The following is a 17,693-nucleotide window of genomic DNA, read 5'->3' as shown; positions in this document are numbered from 1 at the left end:
CACAAGATTTGGTTTTTAATAATTAAGCCAGTATTGATGGACATATAGAACATATTATTTTCTGGTATTCTTTTAAAAATGAAGCTTTTTCTGTGCAGATTAAAGGCGTTTGTTGAAGCTCATTCCCATAATCTCAGATTATCTCAGATAGATTACATGAAACCTGACATAATCAGACATAATAACCCTAATAAGTAAATTGCAAAGTAAACAAAAATGATCCATTTTCAACGTCACCATGGAAAGCAAAAGATCAGGAGGCGCATCCTTGATAATCTCTGCATTTATGTTCTGCATTTCAGTGCAAGGAAAACAGGAAATGATGAGTGATAACAGGATACATGGCTACATGTGAACGTATTAACATGTGAATGGGAGGGATGACCCGATGAGAGCGGAAGGGGAAGAAAAAAGCAGGAAGGCAGGTAAAAAAAGAGAAGATAAAAAAATAAAAGAGTGAATAGAAGAGCTATTAAAAACCGTATTTTTTCCCCTCAGGGAAAATTCCCAGATTCCTCAGAACTGCAGCAGAAATTTCAGGATCAGTTTCAGCCTCACTGCATCTGTCAGCGCCTCACAAGTATTTATTTACGTTTTCTTTAATCCTTATCAAAGTTCGGGATGCGTCTGTGTTCATTAACCGTAACTAAAACACAGCTGAGGTGAGTTTCAGAGACACACACTGTAAAACATTTCAGCCACATCTACTCTCTTCTGCTCTGTAAGGCAAATAAAATTAGCAGGTTTTAGATTTTCAACCTGAATGTTGGAGTTTGTGTCCAGTTGTTTAATGATCTGGAGTTTTTAGGTTTTTACATAAAAAAAACTGAAAGAAGATAAAGACAGGAGTGGGAACTATTTCCCAGAATGCTTAGCGACGTGTTTTTGTGGAAGCGCGTTACGCTGATCTGACTCTGGTGTGTTCTTAAAGAAAATATTTATTTTAACGTTTTGTTCACACTAAATGTGTTAAATAAAATTCATTATAAGACCCGAAATTTTCTTCATGGAATTTGAAACAAGAATTTTAATTATTCTACAGTAAAATAAGTTATTTTAACTGAAAAATGGTTTGAATTTTCAGATGATTTAAAACTCACAAATCAAGGTTAATGAACTTAAATTAAGGCGTGTCTTAATTTACTGCTACCCAACAGTTTAGACAACTTCTCTCTTGTTGTTAAATCAACTTCATAAACTTTGATTTCTGAGTTTTAAAGTGTATGACTGAAACTACAGAAAGGCACAAAGTTTTCTTTATCTTTCTCTGAAGCTGCTTTGAATTTGGTTTCATCAACGCCGACATAATGAAGCAGCTTTGTGATGCAGAGCAGAAGACCCAAGACCGCAGGTTTTCGTCAAGACATTTGTCAGCAGACAAACATCAAAGGGTTATTATGTCCCATAACAAGGCAACCAACCGGCTTAATTGTGAAAAACGCATTGGTGAGTATTTTAATTTTCTTCTCTAATGACTCTCAGAGCTCAGCAGTTAATGGAGCCCAAAGGCCCGAAGGTGGAGGCAGCAGAACAAATTAGATCCTTGCAATCAGGTAGCGAGAGGAAAACAACTTCAGCATCACTTATTCTTACAAGTCGGTGCAAAAAGTGCAGCGGTGCAGAAAAGTAACCGTTTTTTTGTTGTTGTTTTTTTTTACATCACATAACAAGGTTTCCGTTTTACATTTAAATGTTAATTTCCCAGAGAGGAACAAGGAGGAGGTTTCTAATTCGGTGACCTTTTTGGTACCGAGGGAAACGCAGCGAATGGAAATGAGTGTAATATATCATTCTAATGCGATTAACGATGTCGTTTTTCTGTAACGCTGTAGATCTTTAGGAAACAGCTGCAGCTCAAATGCAAAGCACTAAAATACTGACATCGGATTCACATCTGCGCAAGAAAAATAAACTGTATCACATTAATAGTTTAAGCTAAGCAAATCTACAGCCAGTTTATAAATACGAACGCTAATTAATATGCTAAAGCTGTATTGATTATCAAATCCAAGTTTTGTCAGAAAAGGTATGATGGAAATTGCAACACAGCAATCCATTTATTTTGCTATGACTATGCAATATTTTATTGCAAAATCAATAATTAATGAAGCAGAGGGCCTTGAGCGTAGCGTTGCCAGTGAAAGGCTAATAGGGCGAGAGGCTCACAGATCCACATCACTGATTTCTCAGACTTTTCAGCAGATATGAGTCACATCAACACATATTAGCTGAAAGCTAATTAGGCAATGAGAGCAAATAAAGGAGTTTTTCTGTGTGTGTCATCGCATTTTAGTTACTTCAAATACAACAAATAATTTAACCTATGAGCCTTTTAAACTTTGGCCTACAGTTTATTAAAGGAGCGGTTTTATGTATGTTGACTTCAGTTGTTATAAAAATGGAAGATATATCAAATAAGACTTAAAACACATTTGATTTTGTGATTTAACGTCTGGAAATTGGGCTTCTGTCTCTTCAAAAACTTTTGCTATTTCTGAAGCGTCACCTGCGGTATGTGTCAAATTCAAGGCGAGTGGGCCAAATCTGGCCCGCCGCAGCTTTTTATGTGGCCCTTTAGATTCTAAATATTAATTGTGCACAAATATTATGTTATCAATCAAATAAATGCAGTTTTTTTATCTGTTTAATGCCAAATTATATCAATCACTCTCTGCAGATTCTTGAGAAGTATTGTGCAAATTCAAGCAAAATCATCCAATGCTAACATTTTAGCAGCATTGCTCTGAGAAGTAGCTTATATAGTGAAATATTTGAACTAGAAACTGGAACAAAATACTTAGTAAGATTTTGTGTTTGACAGCCCTGAATGATTTCAGATAACTTATGAGTTTAAAAATAGGCGTGTCTTAATTTACTGCTACCCAACAGTTGTATTTTTTCTTACGTTTTTACAGAAAAACTTGATTTTCTTCCATTTTTTTAAGCTTGTGGTTAACAAGGAAACTAAAAGAGGGTCAGGGACTAAAAACAACAAAGTGCCAGACGCAGTGAAACACGAGTAAACAAGTAAAAAAACTCTTGTGAAAGTAGATTATTTTTTTAAATCAACAACTCCTGATTATCACTATTATATCTGATAGGCTAAAGCTAAATAAGAGGCTTTAAAGAAAGCAAATCCTGCAAGAGGAGATGTTTTTTTCTTTTTTTTAAACTTCATATGAAAATAAATCGTCTCTTCTTATCAAAATCCTTTTCTTCTGTCCAGTATGTGCTGCTTCCTGGAGTGAACAGGAACTTGTCAGGCCTTAAAACTGGCTTTTTGGGCAGATTACAGATGGAACGGCTACTGGGTGTTTGACACCAAACGATAACACTGCAGTGGCTGTGCCTCAGCGAGATGTGACTGTGAGTGACATTTAATAAGATCCGGACAGCGGCAGACATAAATCACCCGTCTGACAACGCCGCGTTCCTGCAGCCGTCGGATTCTTCAAGGCTGCCAGGGGCAACGAACACAGACATCCATCCCTGATTCCTCCGTGTGTCTCATCCACACCGAGCATTTTAAAGAGAAGCGAAAATAACGTGAGATTTAGTCATTTCAGCATGTCTGCTATTTAACTTCACTCACATGCATCCATGGACCTTTTTATTTATGTACAAGCACAACATTACAAACATTTGATGCATGCACCTGTGCTTCTGCTCGCCCTGGATGTTGGTACTAAATGCTTTGGTTTGGACGGTTCCTGGAGACTTAGCTTCATATTTTATATTCTCTAAGTTCATCTCCAAACCCAGAAGTGAATTTTATGATCATTTACACAAGTTCCTCTTTAAGCAGACATTCCTGAAGTATATCATGAAGAGTAGAGTTGGGGTGTGGTAGATCTTTAGGTGAAAACGACAAACTCGGTGGTGGATGCTGGTGCAATACTGCCCCCTTCTGGAAGCAAACAGCTATCACAATAGAAAGCGTCTCCACAAAATGAGAGGCGTCTCACTTCAAATGTTTAAATTTAGGTTATGCCCCTATAATTTTAGCTATCAAGAGAACAGTTTGTGCCAATAATTATTGAGAAGCATATAAATAATTTTCAATATTTAATTTTGTCACATTTGAAAGAAAAACTGAGAATCATTTAACTTTTGCAAAATGATATCCTGTCTATCTTTTTGGAGATAAATAATTTTCGATTAAAAAACAAAAAAAAGAAATAAAAATACTCTATTTCTGTTTCCCTATTTGGTGACACTTAGATAACATTTTAATTAGGGTATGTAATTCCTGGAAAATAATCCATCAGACGTTTACATGTCCTATAAAATCTCCACATTTTGGAACTTTATGACCTAAATACTGAGTTTATTTTCATGTTAAAAATTACTATGCAATGGAAACTCTATTACACATTTTTCCTAGCTTGCTCTACTGATGTGTGTCATTTTTTAACCAACAATGTGCTTCTAATCCTGAATAAATATGCTCTGTAATCTGATGGGAAAACATCCTGTATGGTTTAGCACATCTTTTGGGTTCATCTGAAAATTATTCTGTTTTCCCTCGAAGATCAATATGCAGTACTTAGAAAAAGTTTAATTCAATACAAATTTATAGAATAAATATTTCAAATAATAAACAGAGTCTTCACTGATTCATTTCACTCTATGTATTTTTATTTTCCACTGCAAGGATAAAGTGTTTATTGCAGCAGCGCCATAAAAATCCGCTAAATTCACCAAAGATTAGAAACTTTCCATTTGCATTAAAATGTTTTACATCTTTTCAGAACACAAAAAGCTGATTAAGACCATCAATAAATAAAAATCCCTAACAGGGCTTCTATTGGTAGCAGCTTTTATCCTCGTTACTCTCACAGCTGGAATAAAATCAGACCAAACAGCAACGACAGGCTGCAGCCGTAAAAAAGCAACATCAGCAACCAAACTGGCAAACTCGCAGCAAATCCACTGAAAACTAAAAAAATTGTTTAATCCCAAAGGGCAATGAAAGAAAAGTGTTATTACTGCAGCTTCTCCGATGATAATTAGCTACGTTTATGCGTCATGACAAAACAACAAAGAGTGAAAAATGTTCTGTCCAAACTGCACAAGAATAAGCAGTTGTCCAAAAAAAATAAAACATAAAAAAGTCTATTTCTCCCCAGAAAGACAGGAATGAAGTTTTGAAAACTAAACAAATAAATAAAAATCTCATTGAAATCCAAACAGTTTCCTCCTAAAGTGACTCAGAGTTGCCTCGGTGTTGGTGATGGGGCAGTTAAAGTTAAAGCCAAGGTTTTTAGCTTCCCCAATTATATGGTGTGCAAAATAGCTGAGAAAATACTGATAATTGTGAATGAACATCCAACAGTCTCATTCGCTAGAAAGAGGCCTCAGTAAGTTTGTCGTCTTTTGTCTTCTCCTCCATCATCCAGCCTCAGACTTTCTCATCATTTACTGCCATCCAGTGTTTTTTCTCACATACAGATACTCTCACCAACGCAGACGTTAGTAAGTGAAGTGGGTCAGAGGGCGGTGGAGATGAATGGAGGTCTGAATAGACGGACGGAGAGATGAATGGATGGAGGGATGAATGAATCAGTGGGTGGATGGATGGACGAAGGGGAAGAAGATGTAAAGAGGTCAAAGAGGCTCAGACTGGCTGCAGTCCAACTCCAGCCAAAAGCAACATCTCTTCTAGTCCTTCGAGTGGAACAAGAACGAACACGATGACAGGCGATTTCTGACGCTAAATCTCCTAAACATCCAAAAATCACACAGAGCGACGGACGTTTAGCTTCTGTTGGTGGATTGTGAAGGAAAGATCGATTCTTTTCCTTCTAAAATTTTGTAGTTTAATGTAATCTTCAATGCTTAATAAAGCCTTAAGAAACATATTTCATAGTTTACAGAAAGAACTGGAGGTAGTTAGTTTGTTTAGCTCCGTCCATTCGTTTTCCAGACCCATTTGGTAGTGAAGTACTGGTACCAATACTTGGGCAAGAACTCATGCAAACAGGTTTTGAACCTCATGCTCAATGTTGGCAATGATAACAACTGTCATCTTGCACTTCAGCATGTTTAGAGTCTCAGAATTTATTTAAGATTTTATTATTAAATTCCACCATGAGGCAAACTGACATAAAAAACAGGCACACTGTGCCATTTTATAGCATAATTAAGTAACCATGTTACCTTCAGTTGTTATAAAGTTACAAGATATATCAAATATACAAAAAGAGAAATTTGACTTTGTTTGAAATTGGGCCTCTGTCTCTTTAAAAACTCCTGGTAGACAGGACAACATGGCTCCTGCATTAACGCTTTAGAAACATTTTTACCAGCGTTTCACTGGGAAGTAGCTCCAATAACGAGCTCAGCAGCTGTTTGCTAAATGTGGCTGGCTAGTCTGAAGGAGCTGAATGGGGAGCTACATCCACTCAGGAGTTTTGCACAGCTGACTGGTTGCCATGGGAGATTAAAGGATTTCTCAACCATGCATGAAAGAATCAAAGCAAAACTTCATTACATTATTGATGAGAGAAAAACATTGTAACATGATGTAAAGCTCAAAAAATGTCCTTTTATATCACCCTGTCCCTTTAAAGAACAGGAATATGTGTGTGTGTGTGTGTGTGTGTGTGTGTGTGGGGGGGGGGGTGTGTGTGTGTGTGTGTGTGTGTGTGTGTGTGTGTGTGTGTGTGTGTGTGTGTGTGTGTGTGCGTGTGTGTGTGTGCGCATGTGTGTAGGCGTGTTTGTGTGTGTGTGTGTTATTCCAAGAAGTTGCCAAGGTGGGGAATGGTGAGGGGTAAAAGGGTTGTTAAGGTTAGAGAGTTCATTTTCAGAGTCTTTCTCATGGTGATTACATTGGCAGCTTAAACTGGTAACAGGACAAATGGTCATACACACTCACACACCCACACACACACACACACACCAAATACAGCTCAGAACACACTGTCCTGCTCATTTGCCAGAATGCGATATTGTCATACATGCAAAATGGACGATAACATTCCTCTATAACATTCAACTCAAATGCTTGTTGAACTCAGACTCAATAAACTGTTGAATATTAAATATTGGTAAATTTCCTTCTATCCCACAAAACTAAGGATTAGGATGAAGGCAAGGATGAAAGACTTGGAGTTCAACACTAAAGGTAAATCATCAAAATACCAGAGGAAACATGCTAATAGATAAAAGCTAGCCAGCAGTTAAACAACGGTTTGATTGTCTCTACCTCTGACTATTAAGAAGGGTCTGCATAATTTTTGACATGCCATTTTTTAATTAAAATGTAACTTTTCATTTTGTATCGAGATCCAAAGTCTTTTTAAAATGTAAGATTTAATTTGGGCTTAATTATAGGCATAAAAAAAACATTGTTTGCTAGAATTTCATCTATTTTCTTCTTCCAAATGTGCCTAAATTTTAATAAATGTTGCTTTTGCTCTATTAAAAGCAGAGCAAATTGACAAAAAAAGAAATGATCAAATTAAAAAAACTTATCTAAAACAAATGAACAGCAACTGAAAGTCATAACTTCAGAAAAACATAAAATTATTATTGTTCTTTATTTGCTACATAGCAGGTTTGAAATCAACAACCTGTGAGGAGTCATCTTTTTTGCGCAAAAATGCCATTTTATGGATGTTTTTTACAGAAATGTCATCATTTAGATTCTAAGAATAAGTGAATTTTCCACAAATATGTTGGAATTACCTAACAGAAAAATCTGTAAAATGGTAAATACGTAAATAATAAATTTTGAACATGCAGGAGTCTAATATATGCATGCACCAGGTGGAAACTTACTTTGCAAAAAGAATCAATGTCTTGGATTAGCCAAGCAAAAATCTGAAAAGTTTGCCAAATCTGTGCTTACCTTACAATTATTTAAGGTAAATATGAGAGATGTAGGAGAACGCAGTCATAAACATAGTGAGAGATGCTTAAAACAAAAGACACAGTTCAACCGACGTACCTTTCTACAACATCTTCACCGCTCCAGCATGTGTGCTGCTCAACCTCCATTTCACTTTCACAAAGCATTTCTGGCAGCTCAGACAGAAACCACTGGTACCGCTGGATGGAGATCTCAAATTCCCTAAAACAAATGACAAGATTTTGGTACGAAGCTGAGCGACTGAAATGTAGGCGATGATGATCAGTTTGACAAATCTGATCCAGTTTATCTAACAGACTTGATTGAAAATATTTAAGCAAAGAAAGGATTTAAAACAAAAACAGCTAAAATAGCTAGCTAAAAACCCTTTTAAAAAGTTAAAACATTTGAACACTTATCTAAACATAAACATGTTACCTTGATAGTTTTTTCAGGCTTCGACTTTTGTCTCCTTTAGCACCTTTAAGGGGGAATGACCTGCAGCGAAGAGAGGAACAATTCAGAACAAAAGATTTCAGACTTTTCCTCATTTTAACCATCAATAAAGAACTGCGTCAGATTTTCAGGGTCTTGAAAGACGATTAATTTCCCTTAAGCATTTTCCCAAGTTACTCCCCTGAAATTCATTGTGTTATATTGGAATCATATGCTAAATAATCCATCACATAAAAACATAATGATGCTGGCCAGAGAATGCAACACAAAGATGATGGGTGATTTTTTGTTTTTTTTGTTTTTGCTTTTTCAGAAATTAAAACCTGAAAAATATGACTTACATTTTCATTCTGCCCTGTTTTGCTTCTATTCTCCTAACTAAGCTACACAGTGTAACCAATATTCTTCACCAACTGTGACTTTAATTTTAATTTTGGCAAAATTAGAAATTATCCATGAAGGTATTAGAGATTTATTAGAGAACACAAGTAAACAAACAGCATCATAAATACCAGACAGGAACACACAATATGTGAATGTATGCCACACTTTAAGGATTTTTATTAGCAGAAATATCACATATTATTACATACAATCTCAAGAGAATTCATTAAAATTTGTGGAAGTAGTCTAAAGAGGTTTAAATGTGTGTTTAATACTTTTCAGAGGTTTCTGGACGTAGCTTACTTCTGGGGATGCAAATGGCGATGAGGTGAAGCAGGCAGAGTTACCGCCGACTTCCTGGAGGCGAGTACTGTTGCCCGGGTTGCAGGGTGTATTTGGGACGGCGACTTCGTATCCATAAGCATGAAACCAGGTTCCTGGGGCCCACAAACCTTCTCCACCTGCAGAGGAGGAGACGGTTTGCATGAGGAGAGCTGCTCTGTTTTCAAAAACAATACGTTTCCAAAAATCTTTTCAGGTTTTAAAAAAAATGTAAACCCCATAAAGAAAGTGGGTTACAACTGATCATGTGACTTGTGTGACACTAAAAAGTGTTTCCTTTGCAGTTTTGCGAAATAAACCAATTTAAAAACTCTCCTAAGTCGCTGTGTTTCCATGAAGCAAATGTATTTTCATTATTTCAATTTGCAAGCAGCTATTATACTATTATGATTTTTAAAATGTTTCTTTCTGACAGAGTTGCTTGATGTTCAGTTAAATTACATCATTGTCGCATTAAAGGTGACAAAGTTTTGAATTTATTTACCACAGTGTTGCTATATTGTCCCGAATGCGTACTAGTAACGGGAATTTCGTCTCTTTTCAGAGAGCCGGCTTTTGTGGCTCAGCTCCCAAATAAGAGCTGGCTCTTTTGGCTCTTAATTTACTTTCATCTGCAGCCCCACTTCTTAGCATAACTTGGCAAATAGGAATGTTTTGCATGATAAATCCTTTTACATGCAATGCCCTATGATTAATTTAATTTCTTCTATTATGAAAGCAATCATTCTTACTTTTCGTATAATATTTTGTGGAACAAAAACAAATGAACAAAGCACTTCTGTCATACACATTGTAATGCACATAGTGCAAACACTTTCTCCTGAAATGACAGCAGATAATCTATGGCGCAATTAGCCTGTGTATGTTTGTTTACCTCTCAGGAATCTACTCTACTGAGTCTTCTATAGTTGGATGGTGACTCTATCTTTTCCTCCAACAGTGTGTGTGCGCGTGTGTGTGTGTGTGTGTGTGTGTGTGTGTGTGTGTGTGTGTGTGTGTGTGTGTGTGTGTGTGTGTGTGTGTGTGTGTGTGTGTGTGTGTGTGTGTGTGTGTGTGCGCGTGCGTGTGTGTGTGTGCATGCAACTCTCCTGCCTCTGTTTGTGTGCCGTCTGTTTGTCCACAGATTAGCCACAGAAACTTTCTCATCACTCAGAACCAAGCAGCATTCTGGGTATCGGTTGTCCCGCCAACGACGGTCTTTGTCTGGCGCTAGATCTGTATTCACACTCACACGTTTCTGCGAACACACGCAGACTGAGGGGAACCCCAGAATCCCTGAAGAATGAGGCTGTTTTTAGCCCTTCTAGGTACAAGCAGATCCAACTGCCAGGCTGAAAGAAACCCATCGCTGTTGAATGTCCAACATTCAAATGGCTCTATTATTCAGTGAATTTAAGCTGGAGTTACCTCAAATGTAAAATATCATATTTACAGGAGAATGGTGACATGTCCAAATAATTTTCGGTGGAAAAAAAATCCCAACTTTTTTATTTTTATTTCAACCTTTTATTGCAGAAAGAAACTCAAACTCAATTTTATTCTTACTGTCGCTGTGATTCGTGGACCGTGCAGTTGTGCGTGTAGTATTGCATCATTCACGTGGTTTCGTACTGCCAGCAGAGCCAGCTCCATGCTGTTGTGGTTGCTGCTGGTTGCTAAAGTAGCAGCTAACCTTTGGAGCAATACCACCGAGCGTCCCCAGGGGGCACCAAGCTCAGAAACACCCACCTGCATTCAGGGAAGCAAAAAAATTAAATAAAATAAACCTATTAGTTATAAACAAAATTATTAACAACAAGGCATTTAAAAGTGCTTTACATCATAAAAACACAAAAATACAAAGTCATAGAACATACAGCCAACAACACTAAATTTGTCACATCAGATTATTGATTAATGTTTCACGATTAGGTTTCAAAAGTGACTCTAAACAGCTGGGTTTTTAGTCTAGATTTAAAGGAAGTCCCTGTTTCAGCTGTTTTGCAGTTTTCTGCAAGTTAGTTCCAGGTTTGTGGTGCATAGAAGCTGAATGCTGCTTCTATTATGATCAATAGATAACACGTTTGATAGAATGTTCAACAATCAATTCATAGAACATACACAGAACTCCAAGCCGGAACTGCACAGCATTCTGGGTAATGTAGGCAGAGGAAATGCTTCAGCCTCCACTAACTCGCTCCTTGGTTACCTAGCAACAACCTGTTGAGTAACTTGCGCAGCAGCAGTTTGAGATTTTGCCTTTGTGCCTCATAACTGCTTAAAAATGAAGTGAAAACTGCAGATAAAAGAGGAGACGTCACACTACCAGTTTGACAGTAATTAAGATATTGAAAACAAAAAAAAAATTACCGATTTCTACTGAAATGAAACTATCACTAAGAAGCATCCACAAAAGCATTCAGAGACTTACCAGACAACCTTTCATGACATTGTGACACAGTGCAGTGCAGGGCCGTATCAGGGTCAGACCTCTGCAGTGTGAACAGTACTGCATCTTTACTAATCCCCGTCCACACTCCCTGGATAAGGTCACTTTCTCTGTTGAATTCACAACTTCTCCTGCCAGCCTCAGCAGCCGGCTCAGTGCCCGACCGGGTCCGAGAGCGCGAGACAGGCTGCTGACGAGCAGCCGAGGATAAGGTCCGAACGGGCTGACATCCTGCTGCGTCATCCGCAGGCAGTCATCGTGTTTGGATGAGAAGGATAAATGGGATATTGCTGATGGACGGCCAATCCCGGGGTTGAGGACACGCCGGTACACCAGCGCAAAGAGATCGTTGTAAAACCGGCGCACTGCGTTGTTCAGGGAGGAGTTAGCGTCTCCTGAAAGGTGGCGGCTGATGTCAGAAAACAGCTGGAACACAGGAAGCCGGCAGTCTGACGCGAGAGCGGAGTAGGCGCTGTCAAACAGACTGCATGTCAGGTTCGATGTGAAGGACACGAGTGACTCAAAGGTTTCTGGGAGACAGAAAAAAAAAGATCAGGCACAATGAACCTTGGCCACAAAAATAAAAAAACAATCAATAATTGATCTGAAACTCACTCGATTCAGGTTAATCTAAATTACTTCACTTTCATTCCAAATTCCTCAATTCAAATCTGGGTTTTAAACATACATGTTTATCTGCATATTGTTACACAACATCCTTAATTTCACTCTTCATAAGAAATTGGCAATATACAAATCTCGTTGGTAACACGGTTCCTAACAAATATAAATACAGAAAAAAATACAAACATGACTCATGGACACAGACCCTTTGGAAAATGGACCGGACTCTTTGAGTCATACCCTCATTTAATTACGTAAAGAGCATCATTAAGATTAAAGAGAAGTTGTGCATAGATGTAAAACACTTCCATTCACAGCCACCCTGAACAGCAGCTGGATAAAAAAAAAAAAGAACACATTTTTGAACCGCAATTTTCCAAAAACACGATCCTGTCCTAAGTGACCTTGGACTGACTTCATTCTCTTGCATGTGAGCAAGAATAGCCCAAACTTAATTCATCCTTGAGCTCGTTTTCACTGCCCTGTTATCTTTAGTCAGGTGATAATGAGAGGCCCCGTCTCATGATTCACCATGTTTCCTATGTCAATAAAAAGATCTTTCCAAAGGCTGTGTGACCACGATGACAGACAATGCGCGTATTTGAGAGATGATTTCAGTCTGAAGACATCCTAACACTAAAAGAGATTAAACTCACCAAGTTATCCTCTCTCTCTCTCTGTGTGTATGTTTATGGCTCTGTGTTTCAGAATCACAGCTGGCATTGCATGAATGTCTAAGGGACTCGTTAGGACATTCACAGGATAAGTACAAACTCGGTTAATAATTACTGAATGCAATAGCAATGCTTCTTCAGACGGCTGGCTGTTGAAGAGTGCGCTTTGGGCCAGCAGTGGCGGTTCTCTTTAAAGTAAAGCACACTAAGCGAGAGCGACCAGCTTTTATGTTTTCGCATACCCACGCCCGGGCGATGGCAGCCCAAATACATACGGCATCAAATTACATTGCAAAGTCTTCCCCATGGGGACATGTGATTAGCGTTTTACCCTCTCTGATTGGACGACAGCTGGGCACAAGGGTCTTAGAGTGCCAGGAGAAAAACACGCAAGCATGCAGGCATATTTGCACACACGCACACCAAAGAGACCCACAAGAAATAAAGAAAGCCACTACAAGTGGTGCATGTCTCAGTTCCTCCAGTGGGTTATAATCACTTCTCTCATGGGAGGAGATCTGCTGAGACTCAAGTCAGCTGTTGAGGAATGTGCTAATTTAGTTTATTTCATAAAAATAGAGGCCAAATGTAAGACAAAATATATGATTGTTTCGATTTAATTCATTTTTATGTTGTAAAAATATGAGTGACTAGCTAAACTAATCACACTCAATAAACGTTTTCATATTTTCTTCACATCTACATCTTTTCAAGTATTTTATTTAGTTTTTATGCCATTTCCACCATTGGAACAAAATAGATAAATTGTGTTTAAGTTGTGGTAAAAAGAAAAGTCTGTGACACGTCAGATAATCTCAAAAATTAAATAAAATAATGCACTAAATGTTCAGCAGGTATGGCAACGTAAAGCATTTGCTTCAAAAGTTTCTAAAATTTACAGGATTTGTCCTTTTTTATTCTGACAAACCTTCTGTAGCCATCAAAAAACTAAATAAATGACTAAAAGTTTCAAACATTGTCTCCAAATTCCAAACTTTCTGTCTTCAGTGCTGCCTGCTTTGGTCTTGTTTTGCTCCTCTTTGTGTTTGGGTGTTCGCATTAATTATACCCATGGATGGTTAAGCCATCCTTTGGGCGTAAATAGCGGCTGGAACTGAGCCTGAGTGTATTCAAATGGAGCCTGGGAGGAGGTGGGATGTGATGCAGGATGGCAAAAAAACAAACAAAACAAAGCCTGTTTGTCATGTATGCCATCAATAAAACCCGATCTAATAATCTCCACACAGCTTGACAAAATCACATGAAGTCTCACAAGCTCTTCTTCTTGCTTTTTCACACACATAAACGCGCTTGCTCACACACGGTGGTGAATGGCGTTGAGAGACAAGCGGACAAGCAGAGTATTCTTCCTCCTATTCAGAGCAGCCCGTTAGAGACCGGCTGTTGCCCACAGCAACAACGCTTTGCTGCGGATACGTACTGAATGTAAACATTCTTCGTCCCTCGCTATCTCATTGGTCGAGGACAAAACCCGATTATCAGAGACGGACGGAGGAAGAGAGCTGGGTGTTGCGACGAAGTTTTCCGCTGCTCCCTCTGAGAGTTCGCTGCCTCAAAGACTCAGCCGAACATCGGTTGTTTGTTTGGCTGGCCACCGAGGCGCCTCGCTAAATAAACTGACACAAAATGGCTGTTTCATGATGAACACACAACGTGAGGATGACAGGCCTGGGCTCTGACAGAACGCTTCGGCTCTTGGAACTGTGACTGCTATTGTGACCACTTTGGTTTCAGGGTCATGAAGCAGAAATTATATCAGTTTAATTAATTAACTGAATGAATGGATTTGTATTTTTCTTTCTTGGGCCTTTTTTTTATTAATTATTTCAGGAGAAGAAGAACGAGATGTGTGTCTCCTTAAGGCTATCACTGCTTTGCAACTGTTATATGTTTAGTTTTTTTTTTATTATTATTCATTTACAAATTTTAAATTTTTACAGTGTGTTACGCTGGAAGAAGAAAATTTGGAGATCAATAAAGTATTCTCTTTATCTATCTATCTATCTATCTATCTATCTATCTATCTATCTATCTATCTATCTATCTATCTATCTATCTATCTATCTATCTATCTATCTATCTATCTATCTATGTTTTATGCTTTTTATTACTTTTTCCAATCAAACGTGATCAATAAAATTGATTGTGTTTTTTTATTACTTTTTCTTTTTCCCAAGAATTAATAATAAAAAAAACTGTAATATTAAACTGAAATCTGTTTTCTACTAAATAATGACTAATACACTGTAAAAACATAAAATCTTGAAATAACACAAAATTAACTTACAAGTCACTTTTCAGCTAAATATAGGAGCTGACTTGTTTTGAGTCAATATTTTTCTAATGTTGATTTAAAAAAGTAAAGTTTGCCAGTGGAACAAGACATTTTTCCACTGTTTTCACTTGAAAACGTGAAAACTTTGAATACTTTTCTGAGGCATTAAGACACAAATACTTATTTACCATCCACACCACTTCCCTGCTCTTTCACCCTCCTACCTTGGAAGGCCTTTCCATGTCCATCAATCAGGTATTTGAGTTCGAAGCTGTAGGATCGCATCTTGTGCTGCATCTCGCTACGAACAGCTGCCATGTAGCTGTCCTCCATTTTACTTGTACAGCAGCTGGGCCCAGCATGCACACACACTCTCAGCGGCTCCCCTAAAAGGATAAATAACGGATAACAAAGGTATTCAATCCAGCACCAAGTCCTAAAGTAAAATAAAATAGAGCAACACTGTAGCACTTTGACCACCACATTAGTTATAAGGCTAATTCTTATTGATTTGTCAGTCACTTCAGTGCTTCACCAAAGTAATTGCATAGTGATCCCTTTGGGAGCCGACAGGATGACAAGAGTAGTGGTAAACTTTTCACACTCATGCCAGTCCCTGCGGTGTGCATGGACTGTTGCGTCTTTGTGCATGTGTCCCCATTCAGCAGCCTGACATTTATATATGGCTGCAAACCAAGCTGTCAGGCAGCTGACTGAGATCAGGGGGGAAAGAGACATCAGAGGAGCAGACGGCTGCACTGTAAAACATTCCAGATGCATTTAGCTGTGTCTACCTTCTATTCTTAACGTCAACTTAGATTTTGAATCTAAATGTGTGAGTTTGTAAAAGATAAACGTACAGTAGTAAGTTGTATAAACCTTTTATTAATTTTGTCAATTGAGTTGGAAAAAACAGGAGTGGGAACTATTTCCCAGAATGCTTAGCGGTGTGTTTTTGTATCATGAGATGGAAGTGCGTTACATTGATCTGATTCTTGTGTTTTATTGAGGAAAATGTCCTTTTAATGCAAAGCTTGAGGATAATGTCCTGTTAACACTAAATGTTTGTGAGATGAATTCATTGTGATGTTTAATCAAATTTAATAAAATCATCATGCAGACAGCAGACCTGCCAAACCTTAAGCTATTCTTATTACTCACAATCGACTGAATTATTTGGGGGGGTTGCTACTTATTGGTTACAGTACGTTGCATTACCAGCTTGCAATTTGAAGAATGTGATATAACGGACATCATGTCACACACTTACGCTTGGCATCAACATCTTTAAAACCTTCCAACACAACTTCCTTTAGTAACAATGACAAAGACTAATAAGAGCTTTTAAAGCTGCAGTATGTGACTTTTATAGAAAGTATCTTTCTATACATTTTTTAAAACTGTGATTTTGTCCTGACTGTGTAATGAGACATGAAATCTGTGAAAATATTTCTCCTCAATATTTATTTCTTTGTAATTAGATTGGGGGGCAACATGTCTTTGAGACAATACACAGGGCAAACCTGCCCACCTCCACCGGCGACTCGCCTGTCAGACACTCAGAAAAGCAAATTAACCCATGAGCGTCCACTGTGTGAAACAGATTCTTTTTCATCTGAAAAACTTGCAGAAGGGCGCCCCCCACAAGATGCTGCCCTGGGCAGTTGCCCATGTCGCCCATATCAACCATTAATTAAAAGAGTTACATACTGCAGCTATAATATGAAACAACCATCTCTGTTTAAAATGTATTTCTCACTGGATGACTGACAAGTACAATGCACTTAACTGGCAAAGATATGTAATTCCAGCAGTGTTCTTTAAATAAAATTAAAAAAAAGAGCAGAAAATGGTACAAACGGGTTAAATAGGAGACTTAGCCGTTCAAAATGCACTTTTGAACCATTGAGCTGTCACTTCCATCTGCTGTGTGAGATCTAAATGAGTCCAACTGTCACATAAACACAATCGTTCTTCGAAAACCAGGAGGCTGCAAATAATCCACTTGTAGCCCACAAAAAGATGGCTGACTTTTATGTCATAGTTTTACTTTATGACACAGAGTTTGACTTATCCAGCCAGCTCCAATAAGTCATTGGTGTCGCTTTTCAAACAGCACAAAAATGTACCAATCTGGTCAAAACGCTTGTTCTTTCTGCTACGGTCACATTAAATCAGGTTTCTTCTGCCAAACATGCAAACTTTTCCCCTCTAGAGCTCTTCTCAGTGCATCTAAAATGAAAAGTTTGACTCAGAAAGAGAAATTTATTTGCTCTTTCATACATAGCTTTGTTAAATGACATCTATTAAGTTCAGATTAATAATAAAAAATATGTTTTAAATAATAACAGCAGACTCTTAAGCAGTGTTAGCATACTTTTAGCAAAGGTTAATACCTTGATGATGCTGTGTTTGCACTTTGGAATAAGAGAAAGAAGCAAGCAGAAAAATATCCATATAACATTTAACATATAAAGTACATTATCTTTTAATTTGGACAACAAAAAAGTATGCTACCAAGAAGCAATGTAGTAGAGTTTCTGTTTTTATACAACTAGGATGATCCGAGGTGATAGATGGCAAATCCTGAAACAAATCCTGAACTTTTCGAGGATAAAAATAAAAACGAAGAGGATT

The 17,693-nt window shown here is 37.8% G+C and overlaps 1 protein-coding gene across 1 annotated transcript in view; it reads right to left on the bottom strand.

The window, feature by feature from the left end:
* Positions 1-17,693, bottom strand: part of LOC129371337 (glypican-5-like) — a 46,364-nt gene that overhangs the window by 26,552 nt on the left and 2,119 nt on the right. The window contains exons 2-7 of the mRNA XM_055047900.1: positions 15,281-15,442; positions 11,445-11,992; positions 10,580-10,762; positions 8,996-9,153; positions 8,291-8,350; positions 7,952-8,074 (exon numbers count right to left, since the gene is read on the bottom strand). Coding sequence (XP_054903875.1) covers positions 7,952-8,074; positions 8,291-8,350; positions 8,996-9,153; positions 10,580-10,762; positions 11,445-11,992; positions 15,281-15,442 — 1,234 coding nt within the window. The remainder of the gene's footprint in view (positions 1-7,951; positions 8,075-8,290; positions 8,351-8,995; positions 9,154-10,579; positions 10,763-11,444; positions 11,993-15,280; positions 15,443-17,693) is intronic.

Source organism: Poeciliopsis prolifica, unplaced genomic scaffold (genome assembly GCF_027474105.1).
Source record: "Poeciliopsis prolifica strain line A6 unplaced genomic scaffold, Auburn_PproV2 SCAFFOLD002, whole genome shotgun sequence".
Taxonomy (NCBI): domain Eukaryota; kingdom Metazoa; phylum Chordata; class Actinopteri; order Cyprinodontiformes; family Poeciliidae; genus Poeciliopsis; species Poeciliopsis prolifica.
The sequence above is the reverse complement of the archived record's forward strand: the minus strand, read 5'-3'. Positions and strand labels throughout refer to the sequence as shown.